The following is a 23,500-nucleotide window of genomic DNA, read 5'->3' as shown; positions in this document are numbered from 1 at the left end:
CAGGCTCAGCTCAGGCTCAGCTCAAGCTCAGCTCAGGCTCAGCCCAGGCTCAGCTCAGGCTCAGCTCAAGCTCAGCTCAGGCTCAGCTCAAGCTCAGCCCAGGCTCAGCCCAGGCTCAGCCCAGGCTCAGCCCAGGCTCAGCTCAGGCTCAGCTCAAGCTCAGCCCAGGCTCAGCTCAGGCTCAGCTCAGGCTCAGCTCAGGCTCAGCCCAGGCTCAGCTCAGGCTCAGCTCAGGCTCAGCTCAAGCTCAGCCCAGGCTCAGCTCAAGCTCAGCTCAGGCTCAGCTCAGGCTCAGCCCAGGCTCAGCTCAGGCTCAGCTCAAGCTCAGCTCAGGCTCAGCTCAGGCTCAGCTCAGGCTCAGCTCAGGCTCAGCTCAAGCTCAGCTCAGGCTCAGCCCAGGCTCAGCTCAAGCTCAGCTCAGGCTCAGCTCAGGCTCAGCTCAGGCTCAGCCCAGGCTCAGCTCAGGCTCAGCTCAAGCTCAGCCCAGGCTCAGCTCAGGCTCAGCTCAGGCCGTCGCTTCCATCGGCTCCTGTGACGTCACACGTGGCCCTGGGGGGACAGAGGGGTCACTGGGGGTCACTGAGGGGTCACTGAGGGGTCACTGAGGGTCACTAAGGGGTCACTGAGGGTCACTAAGGGGTCACTGAGGGTCACTGAGGGTCACTGAGGGGTCACTCAAGGTCACTGAGGGGTCACTGAGGGTCAATCAGGGTCACTCAGGGTCACTGAGGGGTCACTCAGGGGTCACTGAGGGGTCATTCAAGGTCACTGAGGGGTCACTGGGGGTCACTCTGGGGTCACTGAGGGTCACTAAGGGTCAATCAGGGGTCACTGAGGGGTCACTGGGGGTCACTGAGGGGTCACTGAGGGTCACTGAGGGGTCACTGAGGGTCACTGAGGGTCACTCAGGGGTCACTGAGGGGTCACTGAGGGGTCACTGAGGGGTCACTGAGGGGTCACTGAGGGGTCACTCAGGGGTCACTCACCGGCCGAGTCCTGGCGCAGTTTGGCCACTGCACAGGCCTTGATCTCCAGCCCAATGGCCTTGGCCAGGGGAGGGGGCACAGCATTCCCCACCTGGGGACAGGGACAGAGGGACAATGGGTGCCAGGGGACAGAGGGACAGGGACAGAGGGACAATGGGGACAGAGGGACAGGGGACAGAGGGACAGGGACAGAGGGACAATGGGGACAGAGGGACAGGGACAGAGGGACAGTGGGTGCCAGGGGACAGAGGGACAGGGACAGAGGGACAGGGGACAGAGGGACAGGGACAGAGGGACAGTGGGTGCCAGGGGACAGAGGGACAGGGACAGAGGGACAGTGGGTGCCAGGGGACAGAGGGACAGGGACAGAGGGACACAAGGACAGAGGGACAGGGACAGAGGGACAGTGGGTGCCAGGGGACAGAGGGACAGGGACAGAGGGACACAAGGACAGAGGGACAGTGGGTGCCAGGGGACAGAGGGACAGGGGACAGAGGGACACAAGGACAGAGGGACAGGGGACAGAGGGACAGGGGACAGAGGGACAGGGACAGAGGGACAGTGGGGACAGAGGGACAGTGGGTGCCAGGGGACAGAGGGACACAAGGACAGAGGGACACAAGGACAGAGGGACAGGGGACAGAGGGACAGGGGACAGAGGGACAGGGACAGAGGGACAGTGGGGACAGAGGGACAGTGGGTGCCAGGGGACAGAGGGACGGGGACAGAGGGACAATGGGGACAGAGGGACAGGGGACAGAGGGACAGGGGACAGAGGGACACAAGGACAGAGGGACAGTGGGTGCCAGGGGACAGAGGGACAGGGACAGAGGGACAGGGGACAGAGGGACAGGGACAGAGGGACAGTGGGTGCCAGGGGACAGAGGGACAGGGGACAGAGGGACACAAGGACAGAGGGACAGTGGGTGCCAGGGGATGGCACAGGGACAGAGGGACAGGGACAGAGGGGACAGAGGGGACACAGGGGACAGAAGGACAGGGGACAGAGGGACAGAGGGGACAGAGGGGACAGAGGGGACAGTGGGGACAGAGGGACACAGGGGACAGAAGGACAGAAGGACACAGGACAGGGGGACAGTGCCCGCACCTGGCGGTGCTTGTCCAGGATGTTGCCGAAGAGCCGGTAGGTGTCGGGGAAGCCCTGGGAGCGCGCGCACTCCCGCACGCTGACCACGCGGTGCTGCTCGGGGTGCAGCACCCGGCCCTGCAACGGCCACGGTGAGCACCAAACCCAACCCTGGGGCATGGCTGAGCACCAAACCCAACCCTGGGGCATGGCTGAGCACCAAACCCAACCCTGGGGCATAGCTGAGCACCAAACCCAACCCTGGGGCATTGGTGAGCACCAAACCCAACCCTGGGGCATGACTGACCACCAAACCCAACCCTGGGGCATTGGTGAGCACCAAACCCAACCCTGGGGCATTGGTGAGCACCAAACCCAACCCTGGGGCATGGGTGAGCACCAAACCCAACCTTGGGGCATTGGTGAGCACCAAACCCAACCCTGGGGCATGGGTGAGCACCAAACCCAACCGTGGGGCATTGGTGAGCACCAAACCCAACCCTGGGGCATGGGTGAGCACCAAACCCAACCCTGGGGCATTGGTGAGCACCAAACCCAACCCTGGGGTATGGGTGAGCACCAAACCCAACCCTGGGGCATGGGTGAGCACCAAACCCAACCCTGGGGCATTGGTGAGCACCAAACCCAACCCTTGAGTCATTAATGACCACCAGACCCAACCCAACCCTTGGGGCATTGGTGACCATTGGGGACCATCAAATCCAACCATTGGTGACCACAGGAGACACTATGGCCATTGGGAAATGGTGGCCATTGGTCACCACCAACTCCACCCAATGGTTTGGGACAATGATGACCACTGACCACCACCAATGGCTGGGACAATGACCACTGACCACCACCAATGGTTGGGACAATGATGACCACTGACCACCACCAATGGCTGGGACAATGACCACTGACCACCACCAATGGTTGGGACAATGATGACCACTGACCACCACCAATGGCTGGGACAATGACCACTGACCACCACCAATGGCTGGGACAATGATGACCACTGACCACCACCAATGGCTGGGACAATGATGACCACTGACCACCACCAATGGTTGGGACAATGATGACCACTGACCACCACCAATGGTTGGGACAATGACCACTGACCACCACCAATGGTTGGGACAATGATGACCACTGGCCACCATCAAGGGTTTGGACAACGATGACCAGTGACCACCACCAATGGCTGGGACAATGATGACCACCACCAATGGTTGGGACAACAATGACCACTGACCACCACCAATGGCTGGGACAATGATGACCAATGACCACCACCAATGGCTGGGACAACAATGACCACTGACCACACCCCCAAGCCCCACCCACTGGCCACACCCCCACCTGCCCCACCCCACCTGCTTGCCCATGGGCTCGGGGTTGGTGACGGTGGTGCTGAAGAACCCATCCCACTCCAGCCGCCCGTACAGCCCGGCCCAGTGGTTGTGCCGGTTCCCGGTGTGCGGGAGGCACCAGGGGATCAACGTGTTGAACTGCCTGTCCGCCGGGTCGCACGGCTTCCCTGAGAAACACCAACAAAACACCAACAAACCCCCCCAAACTTTACTAAAAACCCATCAAACCCTCCCGGCGCCGGCGAGTTCCGGCGTTCCCGCCGCCCACCTTCAGCGCAGGAGCAGACGCCGCGCAGGGCGCCGGAGCTGCTGCGGCCGTTCTTGCGCTCGTGGTGGGTGTAGCGCAGCTTCCTCGTGCTGGTGCCGTCCGACAGCCGCACCTCGATGTTGGGCAGGTCCCGCCAGTCGGAGCCCGGCGCCAGCGGGATGTGCCGCATCCGCGCCGCCACCAGCGCGCTCATGTCCTGCCGAGCCCGGCCCGGCGTCACCGCGGGGAGCGGCGGGGCGGGGAGGGGTGGGGGGGGTTGGGGACAGTTGGGGGTGGGTGGGGGGAGGTTGGGGGGTGTTGGAGATCATTGGGGGGTGTTGGGGACAGCTTGGGGGTGTTGGGGACAATTGGGGGATGTTTGGGATCATTGGGGACAGTTGCAGGGTGTGGGGGACAATTGGGGACAGTTTGGGGGTGATTGGGACAATTGGGGGGTGTTGGGGATCATTTGGGACAGTTTGGGGGGTGTTGGGGACAATTGGGGGTGTTGGGGATCATTGGGGACAGTTTGGGGGTGTTGGGGACAATTGGGGTGTGTTGGGGATCATTTGGGACAGTTTGGGGGGTGTTGGGGACAATTGGGGGATGTTTGGGATCATTGGGGACAGTTTGGGGGTGTTGGGGATCATTGGGGGATGTTGGGGATCATTGGGGACAGTTTGGGGGTGTTGGGGACAGTTTGGGGGTGTTGGGGACAATTGGGGGTGTTGGGGATCATTGGGGACAGTTTGGGGGTGTTGGGGATCATTGGGGGATGTTTGGGATCATTTGGGACAGTTTGGGGGGTGTTGGGGACAATTGGGGGATGTTGGGATCATTGGGGACAGTTTGGGGATGTTGGGATCATTTGGGACAGTTTGGGGGTGATTGGGACAATTGGGGGGCGTTGGGGATCATTGGGGACAGTTTGGGGGTGTTGGGGATCATTGGGGGGTGTTGGGATCATTGGGGACAGTTTGGGGGTGTTGGGGACAATTGGGGGATGTTTGGGATCATTGGGGACAGTTTGGGGGTGATTGGGACAATTGGGGGGTGTTTGGGATCATTGGGGACAGTTTGGGGGTGTTGGTGACAATTGGGGGATGTTTGGGATCATTGGGGACAGTTTGGGGGTGTTGGGGATCATTGGGGGTGTTGGGATCATTCGGGACAGTTTGGGGGTGTGGGGGACAATTGGGGACAATTTGGGGGTGTTGGGGACAATTGGGGGATGTTTGGGATCATTGGGGACAGTTTGGGGGTGTTGGGGATCATTGGGGGGTGTTTGGGATCATTTGGGACAATTGGGGGATGTTTGGGATCATTGGGGACAGTTTGGGGGTGTTGGGGATCATTGGGGGGTGTTGGGGATTATTGAGGAATGTTTGGGACAGTCGGGGGATTTTGGGAACCATTGGGGGCAATTGGGTGTCCAACAGTTGGTGTCCAACCTTCACCATTCCCAAACCTCCATTCCCAAACCCCCATTCCCAAAATCTCCATTCCCAAAACCTCCATTCCCAAAATCTCCATTCCCAAACCTCCAACATTCCCAAAACCTCCATTCCCAAACCTCCTCCATTCCCAAAACCTCCAACATTCCCCAACCTCCTCCATTCCTAAAATCTCCATTCCCCAACCTCCATTCCCAAATCTCCATTCCCCAACCTCCATTCCCAAACCCTCCATTCCCAAACCTCCATTCCCAAATCTCCATTCCCAAAACCTCCATTCCCAAAATCTCCATTCCCAAAACCTCCATTCCCAAACCTCCATTCCCAAACCCTCCATTCCCAAACCCTCCATTCCCAAAACCTCCATTCCCAAACCCTCCATTCCCAAACCACCATTCCCAACCTCCTCCATTCCCCAACCTCCAACATTCCCCAACCTCCATTCCCAAACCCCCATTCCCAAAATCTCCATTCCCAAACCAACATTCCCAAACCTCCTCCATTCCCAACCTCCATTCCCAGAATCTCCATTCCCAAACTTTCATTCCCAAAACCTCCATTCCCCAACCTCCTCCATTCCCAAACCTCCATTCCCAAAATCTCCATTCCCAAAATCTCCATTCACAAAACTCCCCCATTCCTAAAATCTCCATTCCCAAACCTCCTCCATTCCCCAACCTCCATTCCCAAAATCTCCATTCCCAAAATCTCCATTCCCAAAATCTCCATTCCCAAACCTCCTCCATTCCCCAACCTCCATTCCCAAACCTTCATTCCCAAAATCTCCATTCCCCAGCCAACATTCCCAACCCTCTCCCATCCCCATTTTGGCCACTCTGGGGCCGCTCCCTCGCCCTGACCCCGGCGGATCCGGTGGGATTTGGTAGGATCTGGTGGGATTTGGTGGATCTGCTGGGATCTGCTGGGATTTGGTGGATCTGGGGGATCTGGTAGATCTGGGGGGATCTGGTGGGACTTGGTGGGATCTGGTAGGATCTGCTGGGATTTGGTGGGATCTGGTGGGATTTGGTGGGATCTGGTGGATCCAGTGGGATCTGGTGGATCTGGGGGGATCTGGGGGACTTGGTGGGATCTGGTGGGATTTGGTGGGATCTGCTGGATCTGGTGGGACTTGGTGGGATCTGGTGGGATTTGGGGGATCTGGTGGGATTGGGTGGATCCAGTGGGATTGGGTGGGATCTGGTGGGATTTGGTGGATCCAGCGGGATCTGTTAGATCGGGGGGGGGGGGGGGGGGGGGGGGTGGACTTGGTGGGATCCGGTGGGATCCGGTGGGATCCGGTGGGATCCGGTGGGATTTGGTGGATCCGGTGGGATCCGGTGGGATCTGGCGGACCTGGCGCCGTGCCCACCTTGCAGATGTGGTCCCTGAGGATGGGCTGGTACTGGGAGCCGCGGATCTGGCGCTGGAACCAGGACTGGGGCTCGCCGTTGTAGGAGATCTCCAGCGCCGCGGCGCCGTTGCGGATCTCGGGCAGGTCGGACATGGTGTCGCGCACGGTGATGGTGCGGAACGGCCCCGAGAACGTCCTGGGGAGGGACAGACTGGGACTGCCAAACTGGGATTGACAGACTGGGATTGACAAACTGGGACTGCCAAACTGGGATTGACAAACTGGGATTGACAGACTGGGACTGACAGACTGGGACTGACAAACTGGGATTGACAAACTGGGATTGACAGACTGGGACTGACAGACTGGGACTGACAAACTGGGATTGACAAACTGGGATTGACAAACTGGGACTGACAAACTGGGATTGACAACTGGGACTGCCAAACTGGGACTGCCAAACTGGGACTGACAAACTGGGACTGCCAAACTGGGACTGACAAACTGGGATTGACAGCTGGGACTGACAAACTGGGATTGACAAACTGGGATTGACAAACTGGGACTGCCAAACTGGGACTGCCAAACTGGGACTGCCAAACTGGGATTGACAGCTGGGACTGCCAAACTGGGATTGACAGACTGGGATTGACAGACTGGGATTGACAAACTGGGATTGACAGCTGGGATTGACAAACTGGGATTGACAAACTGGGATTGACAGACTGGGACTGACAGACTGGGATTGACAAACTGGGATTGCCAAACTGGGATTCCCATCTCCGAACTCCCAATCTGGGATTGCCAAACTGGGATTCGCAGCTCGGCAGTGCTCCCCAGTGCCGATCCCCAGCACCGATTCCCGGTGCCCATCCCCTGGGGCCAATCCCCTGGTGCCAATCCCCAGCACCGATAACCTGGTGCCAATCCCCGGTGCCAATCCCCGGTGCCAATCCCCAGCACCGATCCCCTGGGGCCAATCCCCTGGTGCCAATCCCCAGTGCCAATCCCCGGTGCCCATCCCCGGTGCCAATCCCCAGCACCAATTCCTAGCACCGATTCCCACTGCCGATTCCCAGCACCGATCACCAGTGCCGATCCCCAGCACCAATTCCTGGTGCATATTCCCGGTGCCAATCCTCAGCACCGATCCCCGGTGTCCATCCCCAGTGCCAATCCCCAGCACCAATTCCTGGTGCCAATCCCCAGCACCAATTCCCGGTGCCGATCCCCAGCACCAATTCCCGGTGTCCATCCCCAGTGTCCATCCCCAGTGTCCATCCCCAGTGTCCATCCCCGGCGCCAATCCCTGGTGCCAATGCCCGGTGCCCATCCCCAGTGCCAATCCCCAGCACCAATTCCCGGTGCCAATCCCCAGCACCAATTCCCGGTGTCAATCCCCAGCACCGATCCCCAGCACCGATTCCCGGTGCCAATCCCCAGCACCAATTCCTGGTGCCAATCCCCAGCACCGATCCCCAGCACCAATCCCCGGTGTCCATCCCAGGTGCCAATCCCCAGTGTCCATCCCCAGTGCCCATCCCCAGCACCAATTCCTAGTGCCAATCCCCAGCACCGATCTCCAGCACCAATTCCTGGTGCCAATCCCTGGTGCCAATCCCCGGTGCCCATCCCCGGTGTCCATCCCCTGGTGCCAATCCCCAGCACCGATCCCCAGCACCGATCTCCAGCACCGATTCCCGGTGCCAATCCCTGGTGCCAATCCCCGGTGCCCATCCCTGGTGTCCATCCCCGGTGCTAATCCCCAGCACCAATTCCCGGTGTCCATCCCCGGTGCCAATCCCCGGTGCCCATCCCCAGTGTCCATTCCCGGTGCCAATCCCCGGTGCCAATCCCCGGTGCCAATCCCCGGTGCCGATCCCTCATCCCTCACCGTGTGATGTTGCTGACGAATTTCTTGTCGTCCACCACCACGCTGAGCTGGCAGGCGCGGGGGGCGAACACGTGCAGGGGCTCGGGGAACAGCGGCAGCTTCTCGCCCGGCGCCGCCGCCAGCACGATGGCGCGGCGCCGCGTCTGCGCCACGCCGTACTGCCCGGCCTGGGGACAGCACGGGCACAGTGGGGACACCGCGGGGGGAACGTCCCCAAAGCCACCCAAGGGTCCTTGGAGGGGGCAGTTCCTGAGGGATGTCCCCAAAGCCACCCCAGAGGTTGATTGGATCTTTGGAAGACCTGTCATCTCTGGGAACATCCCCAAAGTCACCCAAGGATCCTTGGAGGGGACAGTTCCTGAGAAATGTCCCCAAAGCCACCCCAGAGGTTGACTGGACCTTTGGAAGACCTGGCACCTCTGGGAATGTCCCCAAAGCCACCCCAAGGGGAGTTGGGAGGGGGTAGTTCCTGAGGGTTGTCCCCAAAGCCACCCCAAGGGGGGTTGGGAGGGGGCAGTTCCTGAGGGATGTCCCCAAAGCCACCCCAAGGATCCTTGGAGGGGACAGTTCCTGAGGGATGGGGTGGGAATGTCCCCAGAGCCACCCCAAGGGGGGTTGGGAGGGGACAGTTCCTGAGGGTTGTCCCCAAAGCCACCCCAAGGGGGGTAGGGAGGGGGCAGTTCCTGAGGGATGGGGTGGGAATGTCCCCAAAGCCACCCCAAGGATCCTTGGAGGGGACAGTTCCTGAGGGATGTCCCCAAAGCCACCCCAAGGGGAGTTGGGAGGGGGCAGTTCTTGAGGGATGTCCCCAAAGCCACCCCAAGGGGGGTAGGGAGGGGGCAGTTCCTGAGGGATGGGGTGGGAATGTCCCCAAAGCCACCCCAAGGATCCTTGGAGGGGACAGTTCCTGAGGGATGTCCCCAAAGCCACCCCAAGGGGAGTTGGGAGGGGGCAGTTCCTGAGAAATGTCCCCAAAGCCACCCCAAGGGGGGTTGGGAGGGGGCAGTTCCTGAGGGATGTCCCCAAAGCCACCCCAAGGGTCCTTGGAGGGGGCAGTTGTTGAGGGATGGGGTGGGAATGTCCCCAGAGCCACCCCAAGGGGGGTTGGGAGGGGGCAGTTCTTGAGGGATGTCCCCAAAGCCACCCCAAGGGGAGTTGGGAGGGGACAGTTAATGAGGGATGTCCCCAAAGCCACCCCAAGGGGGGTTGGGAGGGGGCAGTTCCTGAGGGATGTCCCCAAAGCCACCTCAGAGTCTTTGGAGGGGACATTTCCTGAGGGATGTCCCCAAAGCCACCCCAGAGTCCCTGGAGGGGGCATTTCCTGAGGGATGTCCCCAAAGCCACCCCAGAGTCCCTGGAGGGGGCATTTCCTGAGGGATGTCCCCAAAGCCACCCCAGAGTCCCTGGAGGGGGCATTTCCTGAGAGATGTCCCCAAAGCCACCCCAGAGTCCCTGGAGGGGGCATTTCCTGAGAGATGTCCCCAAAGCCACCCCAGAGTCCCTGGAGGGGGCATTTCCTGAGAGATGTCCCCAAAGCCACCCCAGAGTCCCTGGAGGGGGCATTTCCTGAGAGATGTCCCCAAAGCCACCCCAACGGATCAAGTGGGTCTTTGGAGGATCTGTCCCATTTGGGAATGTCCCCAAAGCCACCCAAGGATCTCTGGAGGGAGCAATTCCTGAGGAATGTTCCCAAAGCTACCCAAGGGGTCAATTCTGTCCTTGGAAGGGACAATTCCTGAGGGACAGGGGTGGCAATGTCCCCAAAGCCACCCAAGGGTCTTTGGAGGGGACAGTTCCTAAGGGATGTCCCCAAAGCCACCCCAGCGGTTGATTGGGTCTTTGGAGGATCTGTCCCCTCTGGGAATGTCCCAAAGCCACCCAAGGGGTCAGTTTGGTCATTAGAGGGGACAATTCCTGAAGGACATGGGGTAGGAATGTCCCCAAAGCCACCGAGAGGTCACCCCCTCCCTTCAATACCCAACTGACCAATTCCCAACCGCCAACTTCGGGAACGTCCCCCCAAGGAACAACCCAACCAAGGTTTCTCAGGGTGCCAGAATTGGGGTTTTTCACCCCAAAAAGAGCCCTGGGGACCCCACCTGCAGCACCCCGAAGGTGCACTGGTATCCCATGCGCACCAGGCAGCGCAGGGTCAGCTTCAGCACCATGGATCTCTTGAAGGAGACGAAATTCCGGACGTTCTCCAGCAGGAAGAAGCGTGGTCGGTAATAATCGCAGTAACTGGGGGGGCAGAGGGGTGGGGGCACCCCAAAAATCATCAGCAGGGGGAAAAAATATGGGGTCACATCCCAAAAATCATCACCAGGGGACACTGGATGGAGTTACATCCCAAAAATCATCAGCAGGGGGGAAAAATATGGGGTCACACCCCAAAAATCATCAGCAGGGCACACTGGATGGAGTTACACCCCAAAAATCATCAGCAGGGGGGAAAAATATGGGGTCACACCCCAAAAACCATCAGCAGGGGGCAACAGATGGGGTCACATCCCAAAAATTCTCAGCAGGGGGCAACAGTGGGTGGGGTCACACCCCAAAAATCATCAGCAGGGGGGAAAAAATATGGGGTCACACCCCAAAAATCATCACCAGGGGGCAGTGGGTGGGGTCACATCCCAAAAATCATCACCAGGGGACACTAGATGGGGGTCACATCCCAAAAATCATCAGCAGGGGGCAACAGATGGGGTCACACCCCAAAAATCATCAGCAGGGGGGAAAAAATATGGGGTCACACCCCAAAAATCATCACCAGGGGGCAGTGGGTGGGGTCACACCCCAAAAATCATCAGCAGGAGACAGTGGGTGGGGTCACACCCCAAAAATCATCAGCAGGGGACAGTGGGTGGGGTCACATCCCAAAAATCATCAGCAGGGGGCAACAAATGGGGTCACACCCCAAAAACCATCAGCAGGAGACAGTGGGTGGGGTCACACCCCAAAAATCATCAGCAGGGGGCAACAGATGGGGTCACACCCCAAAAACCATCAGCAGGGGGCAACAGATGGGGTCACACCCCAAAAACCATCAGCAGGGGGCAACAGATGGGGTCACATCCCCAAAAATTCTCAGCAGGGGACAGTGGGTGGAGTTACACCCCAAAAATCCTCAGCAGGGGGCAACAGATGGGGTCACACCCCAAAAATCATCAACAGGGGGGAAAAAATATGGGGTCACATCCCAAAAATCATCACCAGGGCACACTGGATGGAGTTACACCCCAAAAACCATCAGCAGGGGACACTGGATGGGGTCACACCCCAAAAATCATCACCAGGGTCACACCCCAAAATTCCCCTCCTCACCAATGAGGGAGACACTGGATGAGGTCACACACCCACCAAAAAATTTTTCCACACCCACCAGGGGACACTGGATCATCTCCACACCCACCAGGAGACACCAAACAGCGTCTGACCCTCCCAAAAAAAACCCCAAACCCACCCACCTGAGGAAGGAGACCACCAGGGAGTTCTTGAACTTGGAGTAGGTGCGGGAGTTGAAGCGGTTCATGCCGCTGAAGCCCTGGCAGGGGGGGCCCCCACAGAGCATCTCCACGTCGCCCTTCTGGGGCAGCTTCTGGCCCAGGGAATTGGTTTTCTCTCCTGCCATCACCAGCTTGAGCAGCACGTTGCAATCCTCGGTGAACACCGTGCTGCCGGGGTTGTTGAGGCGGAACGCCTGCGCCGCCGGCTCCCACATCTCGATGGCCCAGAGAGTCTCTGAGACACCTGAGAATGGGCACAGGAATGGGGTGAGATGGGCACTGGGATTGGGATTGGCACTGGGATGGGCACTGGGAATACTGGGATGGGCACTGGGATTGGCACTGGGATTGGCACTGGGATTGGCACTGGGGTTGTTGAGGTGGAACGCCTGCGCCGCCGGCTCCCACATCTCGATGGCCCAGAGAGTCTCTGAGACACCTGGGGGACACAGGAATGGGGTGAGATGGGCACTGGGATTGGGATTGGCACTGGGATTGGCACTGGGAATGGGATTGGCACTGGGATTGGCACTGGGGTTGGCACTGGGATTGGCACTGGGATTGGCACTGGGGTTGTTGAGGTGGAACGCCTGCGCCGCCGGCTCCCACATCTCGATGGCCCAGAGAGTCTCTGAGACACCTGAGAATGAGGAATGGGGTGAGATGGGCACTGGGATGGGCACTGGGAATGGGATTGGCACTGGGATGGGCACTGGGAATACTGGGATGGGCACTGGGATTGGCACTGGGATGGGCACTGGGGTTGTTGAGGTGGAACGCCTGCGCCGCCGGCTCCCACATCTCGATGGCCCAGAGAGTCTCTGAGACACCTGGGGGGCACAGGAATGGGGTGAGATGGGCACTGGGATAGTGGGATGGGCACTGGGAATACTGGGATGGGCACTGGGATAATGGGATGGGCACTGGGATGGGCACTGGGATAATGGGATGGGCACTGGGATGGGCACTGGGGTTGTTGAGGCGGAACGCCTGCGCCGCCGGCTCCCACATCTCGATGGCCCAGAGAGTCTCTGAGACACCTGAGAGTGAGGAATGGGGTGAGATGGGCACTGGGAATGGGATTGGCACTGGGATGGGCACTGGGAATGGGATTGGCACTGGGATGGGCACTGGGAATGGGATTGGCACTGGGATTGGCACTGGGATTGGCACTGGGATTGGCACTGGGGTTGTTGAGGCGGAACGCCTGCGCCGCCGGCTCCCACATCTCGATGGCCCAGAGAGTCTCTGAGACACCTGGGGGGCACAGGAATGGGGTGAGATGGGCACTGGGATTGGGATTGGCACTGGGATGGGCATTGGCACTGGGATTGGCACTGGGATTGGCACTGGGATGGGCACTGGGGTTGTTGAGGCGGAACGCCTGCGCCGCCGGCTCCCACATCTCGATGGCCCAGAGAGTCTCTGAGACACCTGGGGGACACAGGAATGGGGTGAGATGGGCACTGGGATAGTGGGATGGGCACTGGGATACTGGGATGGGCACTGGGATAATGGGATGGGCACTGGGAATACTGGGATGGGCACTGGGATGGACACTGGGATTTGGCACTGGGGTTGTTGAGGCGGAACGCCTGCGCCGCCGGCTCCCACATCTCGATGGCCCAGAGAGTCTCTGAGACACCTGGGGGGCACAGGAATGGGGTGAGATGGGCACTGGGATGGGCACTGGGAATGGTCAGTGCCATGTGGGAATGGTCAGGAGTGGGCACTGGGAATGGTCAGTGCCATGTGGGAATGGGCACTGGGATGGGCACTGGGAATGGGCACTGGGATAGGTGGGAATAGGCACTGGGAATGGTCAGTGCCAGCTGGGAATGGGCACTGGGATGGGCACTGGGAATGGTCAGTGCCAGGTGAGAATGGCCAGTGTTGGGCACTGGGATGGACACTGGGATGGGCATGGGAATGGTCAGTGCCAGGTGAGAATGGCCAGTGTTGGGCACTGGGATGGACACTGGGATGGGGATGGGATGGACACTGGGATGGGCACTGGGAATGACCAGCAGTGCCCAGAGCCTGGCACAGCCCCTGCCCAGCCCATCTGCTGCCCCCCATCCCTGTCCCATCCCCATCTCACCTGCCTGGTGGAACCCCTCCGAGAGCCCCCCGCAGCCCGAGAACACGTCCAGCGTGCGCAGCTTGGGCGGCGCCGGCGCCGGCTGCGGCTCCTGCTCCGGGCCCGGGGCTCGGCCTCTGCCTTTGCCTGAAATAACACAGGGATGGCAATTCCTCATCCTCATCCTCATCCTCATCCCATCCTCATCCTCATCCTAATCCTCATCCTCATCCCATCCTCATCCTCATCCTCATCCCATCCTCATCCTCATCCCATCTTCATCCCATCCTCATCCTCATCCTAATCCCATCCTCATCCTCATCTCCGGCTCCTGCTCCGGGCCCGGGGCTCGGCCTCTGCCTTTGCCTGAAATAACAGCAGGGATGGGAATTCCTCATCCTCATCCTCATCTTCATCCTAATCCTCATCCTCATCCCATCCTCATCTTCATCCCATCCTCATCCTCATCCCATCCTCATCCTCATCCCATCCTCATCCTCATTCCATCCTCATCCTCATCCCCTGCTCCAGGCCTGGGGCTCTGCCTTTGCCTGCAAAACACCAGGGATGGGAACTGCCTGATCTTCATCCTCATCCTCATCCTCATCCTCATCCTCATTTCATCCTCATCCTCATCTTCATCTTCATCCTCATCCCATCCTCATTCTCATCCTCCTACTCATCCTCATCCCCTGCTCTTCCTCATGTTCATTCCCTGTTCTTCCTCATTCTCATCCCCTGCTCTGTTCCTGCTGCCTTTCCTTTATCTTTTACTGGAAAACAGGCAGTGGTGGGAATTTCCTTCATCTTCATCCTCATCCTCATTCCATCCTCATCCTCATCTCATCCTCATCCTCATTCTCATTCCATCCTCATCCTCATCCTCATCCCATCCTAATCCTCATCCTCATCCTCATCCTCATCCTCATCCTCATCCTCATCCTCATCCCATCCTCATCCTCATCCTCATCTCATCCTCATCCTCATCCCATCCTAATCCTCATCCTCATCCTCATTCCATCCTCATCCTCATCCTCATCCTCATCCCATCCTAATCCTCATCCTCATCCTCATCCTCATTCCATCCTCATCCTCATCCTCATCCTCATTCCATCCTCATCCTCATCCTCATCCTCATCCCATCCTCATCCTCACGCTCATTTCTTGCTCTTCCTCCTCCTCATTCCCTGTTTTTCCTCTTCATTCTCTTCCTCCTCCTCCTCCTCTGGTAATCCATCACCTCCCAGTCCCTTTTCTGCTCCTTTTTTTCCCATTTTCCAGCCCCATTTCCACCTTTTCCAGCCTCACCTTTCCCTTTCCCCTTCCCCTTCCCTTTGTTCCCAGAGCTCCGGGCGTGGTTGGGAGGATCCTCAAAACTCTTGGTTTTGGCATTGTAAGCCTGGAGGGGAAAAAACAACAAATAAAAAATCAAAAATCCTCAGGATTTGGGATTGAAAAAGAAAAGAAAAGAAAACAAAACAACAGCAAAAAAAAAATCACCAGGATTTGGGATTGAAAAAAACAACAAAAATCCCCAAATCCCCAGGATTTGGGATTGAAAAAAACCCCCAAAATCCCCAGGATTTGGAAAAAACCCCTCCAATTTTCCTTCATCCCTGGGGTCTCCAGATCTCCAGGAACTCATCCAGACCCTTTGAATTCTGGATTCATATCCAAGATTAGTGTCTTAAAATGTTGAAAGTGGCCCCAAATCCATCCCCTCCATGGAAAACCCATCTGGAGACACCAGGGATGGAGCAAAATGGGGGTTCTGGGGTCTCCAGATCTCCAAAAAGAAGATCCAAACCTCCAAAAAACTGATCCAGACTTCCAAAAAACTGATCCAGACCGCCAAAAAACTGATCCAGACCTCCAAAAAACTGATCCAGACCTCCAAAAAACTGATCCAGACCGCCAAAAAACTGACCCAGACCTCCAAAAAACTGATCCAAACTTCCAAAAAACTGATCCAGACCTCCAAAAAACTGATCCAGACCGCCAAAAAACTGATCCAGACCTCCAAAAAACTGATCCAGACCTCTAAAAAATTCATTCAAACCTCCAAAAAATTCATCCAGAACCAGCCCCAATCCCAAGCCCTCTATGGAAAACCACCCCAAACCCCAATTTTAGTCCATCCCTGGGGTCTCCAGCCCCCCAGGACCCCCAAATCCTCACCTCCAGGAATTGGAATCAATCACTGACCCCCATGGAAAACTCCTGGATGCTCTGGGGCAGATCCCCAGGACCCCCAGGACCCCCTGTAACCCGCCCCAGGACCCCCAGGACCCCCTGTAACCCCCCCAGGACCCCCTGTAACCCTCCCAGGACCACCAGGACCCCCTGTAAACCCCCTCCAGGACCCCCTGTAACCCTTCCAGGACCCCCTGTAACCTCCTGTAACCCCCCCAGGACCCCCTGTAACCCCTCAGGAATCCCTGTAACCCCCCCAGGACCCCCTGTAACCCCTCCAGGACCCCCTGTAACCCCCCCAGGACCCCCTGTAACCCCCAGGGTCCCCTGTAACCCCTCCAGGACCCCCTGTAACCCCCCAGGGTCCCCTGTAACCCCTCCAGGACCCCCTGTAACCTCCTGTAACCCCCCCAGGACCCCCTGTAACCCCCCCAGGGTCCCCTGTAACCCCTCCAGGACACCCTGTAACCCCCCAGGAATCCCTGTAACCCTTCCAGGACCCCCTGTAACCCCTCCAGGACCCCCTGTAACCCCCCAGGACCCCCAAATCCTCACCTCCAGGAAGTAGAATCTGTCATTGCCCCCCATGGAATACTCCTGGATGCTCTGGGGCAGATCCCCAGGACCCCCAGGACCCCCTGTAACCCCTCCAGGACCCCCTGTAACCCCCCCAGGACCCCCTGTAACCCCCCCAGGACCCCCCAAATCCTCATCTCCAGGAAGTAGAATCTGTCATTGCCCCCCATGGAATACTCCTGGATGCTCTGGGGCAGATCCTCAGGACCACCAGGACCCCCTGTAACCCCTCAGGACCCCCAGGACCCCCCCAGGACCCCCCAAATCCTCACCTCCAGGAAGTAGAATCTGTCACTGCCCCCCATGGAATACTCCTGGATGCTCTGGGGCAGATCCCCAGGACCCCCAGGACCCCCTGTAACCCCTCCAGGACCCCCTGTAACCCCCCAGGACCCCCTGTAACCCCCCAGGACCCCCTGTAACCCCCCAGGACCCCCCAAATCCTCACCTCCAGGAAGTAGAATCTGTCATTGCCCCCCATGGAATACTCCTGGATGCTCTGGGGCAGATCCTCCCCATAGAGCACCGAGCACCTGCCCTGCACTGCCCTGAACTCCACTGTTGCCTCCTCATCACTCCAGTAGAGCAGGTTGATGTCAGCATGGTAACTGGCCTTGGTGGATTTGTGGGTGTTCTCTGGTCTGGGGAATTGGCAAAAAGATAAAATGTACCCCCCCAAAAACTCAACAACCACCAACTGCAACCATCTCAAACCCCCAAAAACTCAACCAACAACTCCAACACTCCCAAACCCCCAAAAACTCAACCAACAACTCCAACCATCTCAAACCCCCAAAAACTCAACCAACAACTCCAACACTCCCAAACCCCCAAAAACTCAACAACCAACAACTCCAACACTCCCAAACCCCCAAAAACTCAACCAACAACTGCAACCATCTCAAACCCCCAAAAACTCAACCAACCACCAACTCCAACCATCTCAAACCCCCAAAAACTCAACCAACAACTCCAACACTCCCAACCCCCAAAAACTCAACAGCAACAACTCCAACACTCCCAAACCCCCAAAAACTCAACAGCCAACAACTCCAACACTCCCAAACCCCCAAAAACTCAACAACCAACAACTCCAACCATCTCAAACCCCCAAAAACTCAACCAACAACTGCAACCATCTCAAACCCCCAAAAACTCAACCAACAACTGCAACCATCTCAAACCCCCAAAAACTCAACAGCCAACAACTCCAACACTCCCAAACCCCCAAAAACTCAACAGCCAACAACTCCAACACTCCCAAACCCCCAAAAACTCAACAGCCAACAACTCCAACACTCCCAAACCCCCAAAAACTCAACAACCAACAACTCCAACCATCTCAAACCCCCAAAAACTCAACCAACAACTGCAACCATCTCAAACCCCCCAAAAACTCAACAGCCAACAACTCCAACACTCCCAAACCCCCAAAAACTCAACAGCCAACAACTCCAACACTCCCAAACCCCCAAAAACTCAACCAACAACTCCAACACTCCCAAACCCCCAAAAACTCAACCAACAACTCCAACACTCCCAAACCCCCAAAAACTCAACAACCACCAACTGCAACCATCTCAAACCCCCAAAAAACTCAACCAACAACTCCAACACTCCCAAACCCCCAAAAACTCAACCAACAACTCCAACACTCCCAAACCCCCAAAAACTCAACCAACAACTCCAACACTCCCAAACCCCCAAAAACTCAACCAACAACTCCAACACTCCCAAACCCCCAAAAAACTCAACCAACAACTCCAACACTCCCAAACCCCCAAAAACTCAACCAACAACTCCAACACTCCCAAACCCCCAAAAACTCAACAACCAACAACTCCAACACTCCCAAACCCCCAAAAACTCAACAACCACCAACTCCAACACTCCCAAACCCCCAAAAACTCAACCAACAACTCCAACCATCTCAAACCCCCAAAAACTCAACAGCCAACAACTCCAACACTCCCAAACCCCCAAAAACTCAACAACCACCAACTCCAACACTCCCAAACCCCCAAAAACTCAACCAACAACTCCAACACTCCCAAACCCCCAAAAACTCAACAGCCAACAACTCCAACCATCTCAAACCCCCAAAAACTCAACAGCCAACAACTCCAACACTCCCAAACCCCCAAAAACTCAACAGCCAACAACTCCAACACTCCCAAACCCCCAAAAACTCAACAGCCAACAACTGCAACACTCCCAAACCCCCAAAAACTCAACAGCCAACAACTCCAACACTCCCAAACCCCCAAAAACTCAACAGCCAACAACTCCAACCATCTCAAACCCCCAAAAACTCAACCAACAACTCCAACCATCTCAAACCCCCAAAAACTCAACCAACAACTCCAACACTCCCAAACCCCCAAAAACTCAACAGCCAACAACTCCAACACTCCCAAACCCCCAAAAACTCAACAACCACCAACTCCAACCATCTCAAACCCCCAAAAACTCAACAACCAACAACTCCAACACTCCCAAACCCCCCAAACTCACCTGGCTCACCTGTAGAACTTGTAGATGCCCAGTTTATTGTCGCTCTTGTTGGGTTTGCCATTGCCCCGCACCCCAAAAACCCCAAAAATAACTCCAAAAAATCCCAAAAACCACCAACTCCAACCCTTCAAAAACCCCCAAAAAACCCAACAACCACCAACTCCAACCCTTCAAAAACCCCAAAAAACCAACAACCACCAACTCCAACCCTCCAAAACCCCCCAAAACACCCCCATGCTCACCTGTAGAACTTGCAGATGCCCAGTCGGATGTCGCTCTCGTTGGTTTTGCCATTGCCGAGCACCCCAAAAACCCCCCAAAAAAACCCAAAAAATCCCAAAAACCACCAACTCCAACCCTTCAAAAACCCCAAAAAACCCAACAACCACCAACTCCAACTCTTGAAAACCCCAAAAACCCCCCAAAACCCCCCTGCCTCACCTGTAGAACTTGATGCCCAGTTGAATGTCGCTCTTGTTTGGTTTACCATTGCTGCGCACCCCAAAAACCCAAAAAAACCCCCAAAAAAAACCCCAAAAAAATCCCAAAAACCACCAACTCCAGCCCTTCAAAAACCCCAAAAAACCCAACAACCACCAACTCCAACCCTCTAAAACCCCCCAAAAACCCCCCATGCTCACCTGTAGAACTTGATGCCCAGTTGAATGTCGCTCTCGTTGGATTTGCCGTTGCCGCGCACCCCAAAAACCCCAAAAATAACCCCCAAAAATCCCAAAAACCACCAACTCCAACCCTTCAGAAACCCCAAAAAACCAACAACCACCAATTCCAACCCTTCAAAAACCCCAAAAAACCAACAACCACCAACTCCAACCCTCCAAAACCCCCCAAAAACACCCTCATGCTCACCTGTAGAACTTGTAAATGCCCAGTTGAATGTCGCTCTCGTTGGGTTTGCCATTGCCGCGCACCCCAAAAACCCCAAAAATAACCCCCAAAAATCCCAAAAACCACCAACTCCAACCCTTCAAAAACCCCAAAAAACCCAACAACCACCAACTCCAACTCTTGAAAACCCCAAAAACCCCCCAAAACACCCCCATGCTCACCTGTAGAACTTGCAGATGCCCAGCCGGATGTCGCTCTCATTGGGTTTACCATTGCCGCGCACCCCAAAAATAACCCCCAAAAATCCCAAAAACCACCAACTCCAGCCCTTCAAAAACCCCAAAAAACCCAACAACCACCAACTCCAACTCTTGAAAACCCCAAAAAACCCCCAAAACCCCCCTGCCTCACCTGTAGAACTTGATGCCCAGTTGAATGTCGCTCTCATTGGGTTTACCATTGCCGCGCACCCCAAAAACCCCAAAAATAACCCCCAAAAATCCCAAAAACCACCAAGTCCAACCCTCCCAAACCCCCCATGCTCACCTGTAGAACTTGTAGATGGCCAGGCGGATGTCGCTCTCGTTGGGTTTGCCGTTGCCACGCAGGCTGCAGAAGATGCTCTTGATGCGGCCGACGCGGAACGGCTCCGGCGCGTCCAGGTTGCTGCCCTTGATGTACTCGGAGTATTTTCGGTAGTGCTCGGGGTGCAGCTCCTCATCCACTGCCTCCTTCTTGGGCCTCTTGGCAGGGCTGGCCGGCTTCACGCTGCCAGGGTGGGGGAGAGTTGGGGGAGGGTTGGGTTGTGGGGTTTGGATTGAGGTTGGGATTCCATGATTGTAATTTTTTGGGTCGAGAGTTGGGTGATTCCACCTTGATTTGGGATTTTGAATCAAGAGTTGGGTGGAGATTTGGGATTCAGGTCTTGGGAGAGGTTTGTGGTGTTGGTTGTGGTTTTTGGGTTAAGAGTTTGGGGAGGTTTGGAATTATGGGTCTTGGATTGGGGCTGGGATTCCATAACTGCAATTTTTTTGGGTCGAGAGTTGGGTGATTTCACCTTGATTCAGAATTTTGAGTCAAGAGTTGGGTGAAGATTTGGAATTCAGGTGTCTTGGAAAGGTCTGTGGTTTTTGTGTTGAGAGTTGGATGAAGATTTGGGATTATGGGGTTTGGATTGAGGTTGGGATTCCATGATTGCAATTTTTTGGGTCGAGAGATGGGTGATCCCACCTTGATTTGGGATTTTGAGTCAAGAGTTGGGTGGAGATTTGGGATTCGGGTGTTTTGGAGAGGTTTGTGGTGTTGGTTGTGGTTTTTGGGTTGAGAGTTGGGGGAGGTTTGGGATTATGGGGTCTTGGATTGGGGCTGGGATTCCATAATTCCAAAAAATGCCCAAAAAAATGCCCCAAAAGTGTCCAAAAATATATTAAAAAATGCCCCAAAAATGCAAAAAAAAAAAAAAAACCCACATAATAAATACCCTAAAAATGCACAAAAAAGAAGCCCAAAAAATAAACCCCAAAATTACCCAAACGATACCCCGAAAATGCACAAAATTGCACAAAAAATGCCCAAAAAATGTGCAAAAAAAGCCCCCAAAAAGCCCAAAAAATGTGCAAAAAAACCAAATAAAAACCCCAAAAAAGTGTGCAAAAAATGTAAAAAAAATGCCCTTAAAATGCCAAAAAAGACCCAAAAATATGACTAAAAATACCAACAAATTGTGTAAAAAATGCCAAAAAAGGTACAAAAAACACCCAAAAATGAAAAAAAATTGCTCAAAAAATGGCAAAAAATGTGAGAAAAATGCCCAAAAAATACCCAAAAAATAATTTTAAAAAAGCTTAAAAATACCCCCAAAAAGCTCAAAAAACACCAAAAAAATGCTGAAAAATGCCCAAAAAATTCCCAAAAAAAGCCCCAAAACCACCCAAAATTGCCCAAAAGCCACCCTGAGGACCCACCTGAAGGAGAAGGCGTCGGGCAGCAGGTAGACCCCGTCCCCCACCCGGTACTGGACGCCGTTCTTGGTGGCCACGCCGTAGAACATTTTGCCGTCGGCCTCTTCCAGCGGCTCGGCCACCTTGGGGATCTCCTTGTGCCTCACCTCGTCCAGCCGGGCGCAGCTCAGGCAGAACCTGCCAGGATCACCAGAACAATGAGTATTTTGGTGTTGGGGAGAAGGGAAAATGGTGTTGTTTTGGCAAGGAAAACTGACTTGTAGGTGTTGTCGTCGGAGGGCTGGGCGGCGGGCGGGCTCTCGAAGCGCGCGTACTCCTGGTCGTACCACATCTGGTAGAAATAGGTGCGGCCGTCGTCCTCCACCATCTTGATCTCGGTGTCCAGCCCGCCCTGGGGACACGGCCAGAGGGAGGGGAGGGATGGTTCTGGCTGTGCTGACCGGCTCTGGACACGCTGACCGGCTCTGGACATGCTGACCGGCACTGACAGCGCTGACCAGCACCAACCACACTGACCAGCACTGATCACACTGACCAGCACTGACCAGCACCAACCACACTGACCAGCATCAACCACACTGACCAGCACCAACCACACTGACCAGCACCAACCACACTGACCAGCACTGACCAGCACCAACCACACTGACCAGTACTGATCACACTGACCAGCACCAACCACACTGACCAGCACTGACCAGCACCAACCACACTGACCAGCATCAACCACACTGACCAGCACCAACCACACTGACCAGTACTGATCACACTGACCAGCACCAACCACACTGACCAGCACTGACCAGCACCAACCACACTGACCAGCACTGATCACACTGACCAGCACTGACCAGCACCAACCACACTGACCAGCATCAACCACACTGACCAGCACCAACCACACTGACCAGCACCAACCACACTGACCAGCACCAACCACACTGACCAGCACTGACCAGCACCAACCACACTGACCAGCATCAACCACACTGACCAGCACCAACCACACTGACCAGTACTGATCACACTGACCAGCACCAACCACACTGACCAGCACTGACCAGCACCAACCACACTGACCAGCACTGATCACACTGACCAGCACTGACCAGCACCAACCACACTGACCAGCACTGACCAGCACCAACCACACTGACCAGTACTGATCACACTGACCAGCACTGACCAGCACCAACCACACTGACCAGCACTGATCACACTGACCAGCACTGACCAGCACCAACCACACTGACCAGCACTGACCAGCACCAACCACACTGACCAGCACCAACCACACTGACCAGCACCGACCACACTGACCAGTACTGATCACACTGACCAGCACCAACCACACTGACCAGCACCAAGCACACTGACCAGCACCAAGCACACTGACCACTCCGGCCACACTGACCAG

At 56.1% G+C, this 23,500-nt stretch overlaps 1 protein-coding gene across 1 annotated transcript in view; it reads right to left on the bottom strand.

Annotated features, from left to right (window-relative positions):
• DNMT1 (DNA methyltransferase 1) overlaps nt 1–23,500 on the bottom strand; it is a 45,190-nt gene that overhangs the window by 1,317 nt on the left and 20,373 nt on the right. The window contains exons 20-34 of the mRNA XM_079332923.1: nt 22,341–22,474; nt 22,087–22,260; nt 20,669–20,890; nt 17,208–17,400; nt 15,299–15,389; nt 14,012–14,137; nt 11,872–12,154; nt 10,501–10,642; nt 8,402–8,568; nt 6,526–6,703; nt 3,721–3,916; nt 3,456–3,619; nt 2,095–2,211; nt 987–1,077; nt 495–549 (exon numbers count right to left, since the gene is read on the bottom strand). Of these exons, the coding sequence (XP_079189049.1) occupies nt 506–549; nt 987–1,077; nt 2,095–2,211; nt 3,456–3,619; nt 3,721–3,916; nt 6,526–6,703; nt 8,402–8,568; nt 10,501–10,642; nt 11,872–12,154; nt 14,012–14,137; nt 15,299–15,389; nt 17,208–17,400; nt 20,669–20,890; nt 22,087–22,260; nt 22,341–22,474 (2,322 nt within the window). The 3' untranslated portion in view covers nt 495–505. The remainder of the gene's footprint in view (nt 1–494; nt 550–986; nt 1,078–2,094; nt 2,212–3,455; nt 3,620–3,720; nt 3,917–6,525; nt 6,704–8,401; nt 8,569–10,500; nt 10,643–11,871; nt 12,155–14,011; nt 14,138–15,298; nt 15,390–17,207; nt 17,401–20,668; nt 20,891–22,086; nt 22,261–22,340; nt 22,475–23,500) is intronic.

This window comes from Erithacus rubecula (assembly GCF_903797595.1).
Source record: "Erithacus rubecula genome assembly, contig: scaffold_624_arrow_ctg1, whole genome shotgun sequence".
In the NCBI taxonomy this organism is placed as follows: domain Eukaryota; kingdom Metazoa; phylum Chordata; class Aves; order Passeriformes; family Muscicapidae; genus Erithacus; species Erithacus rubecula.
This window is presented reverse-complemented; position numbering and strand designations above follow the sequence as displayed.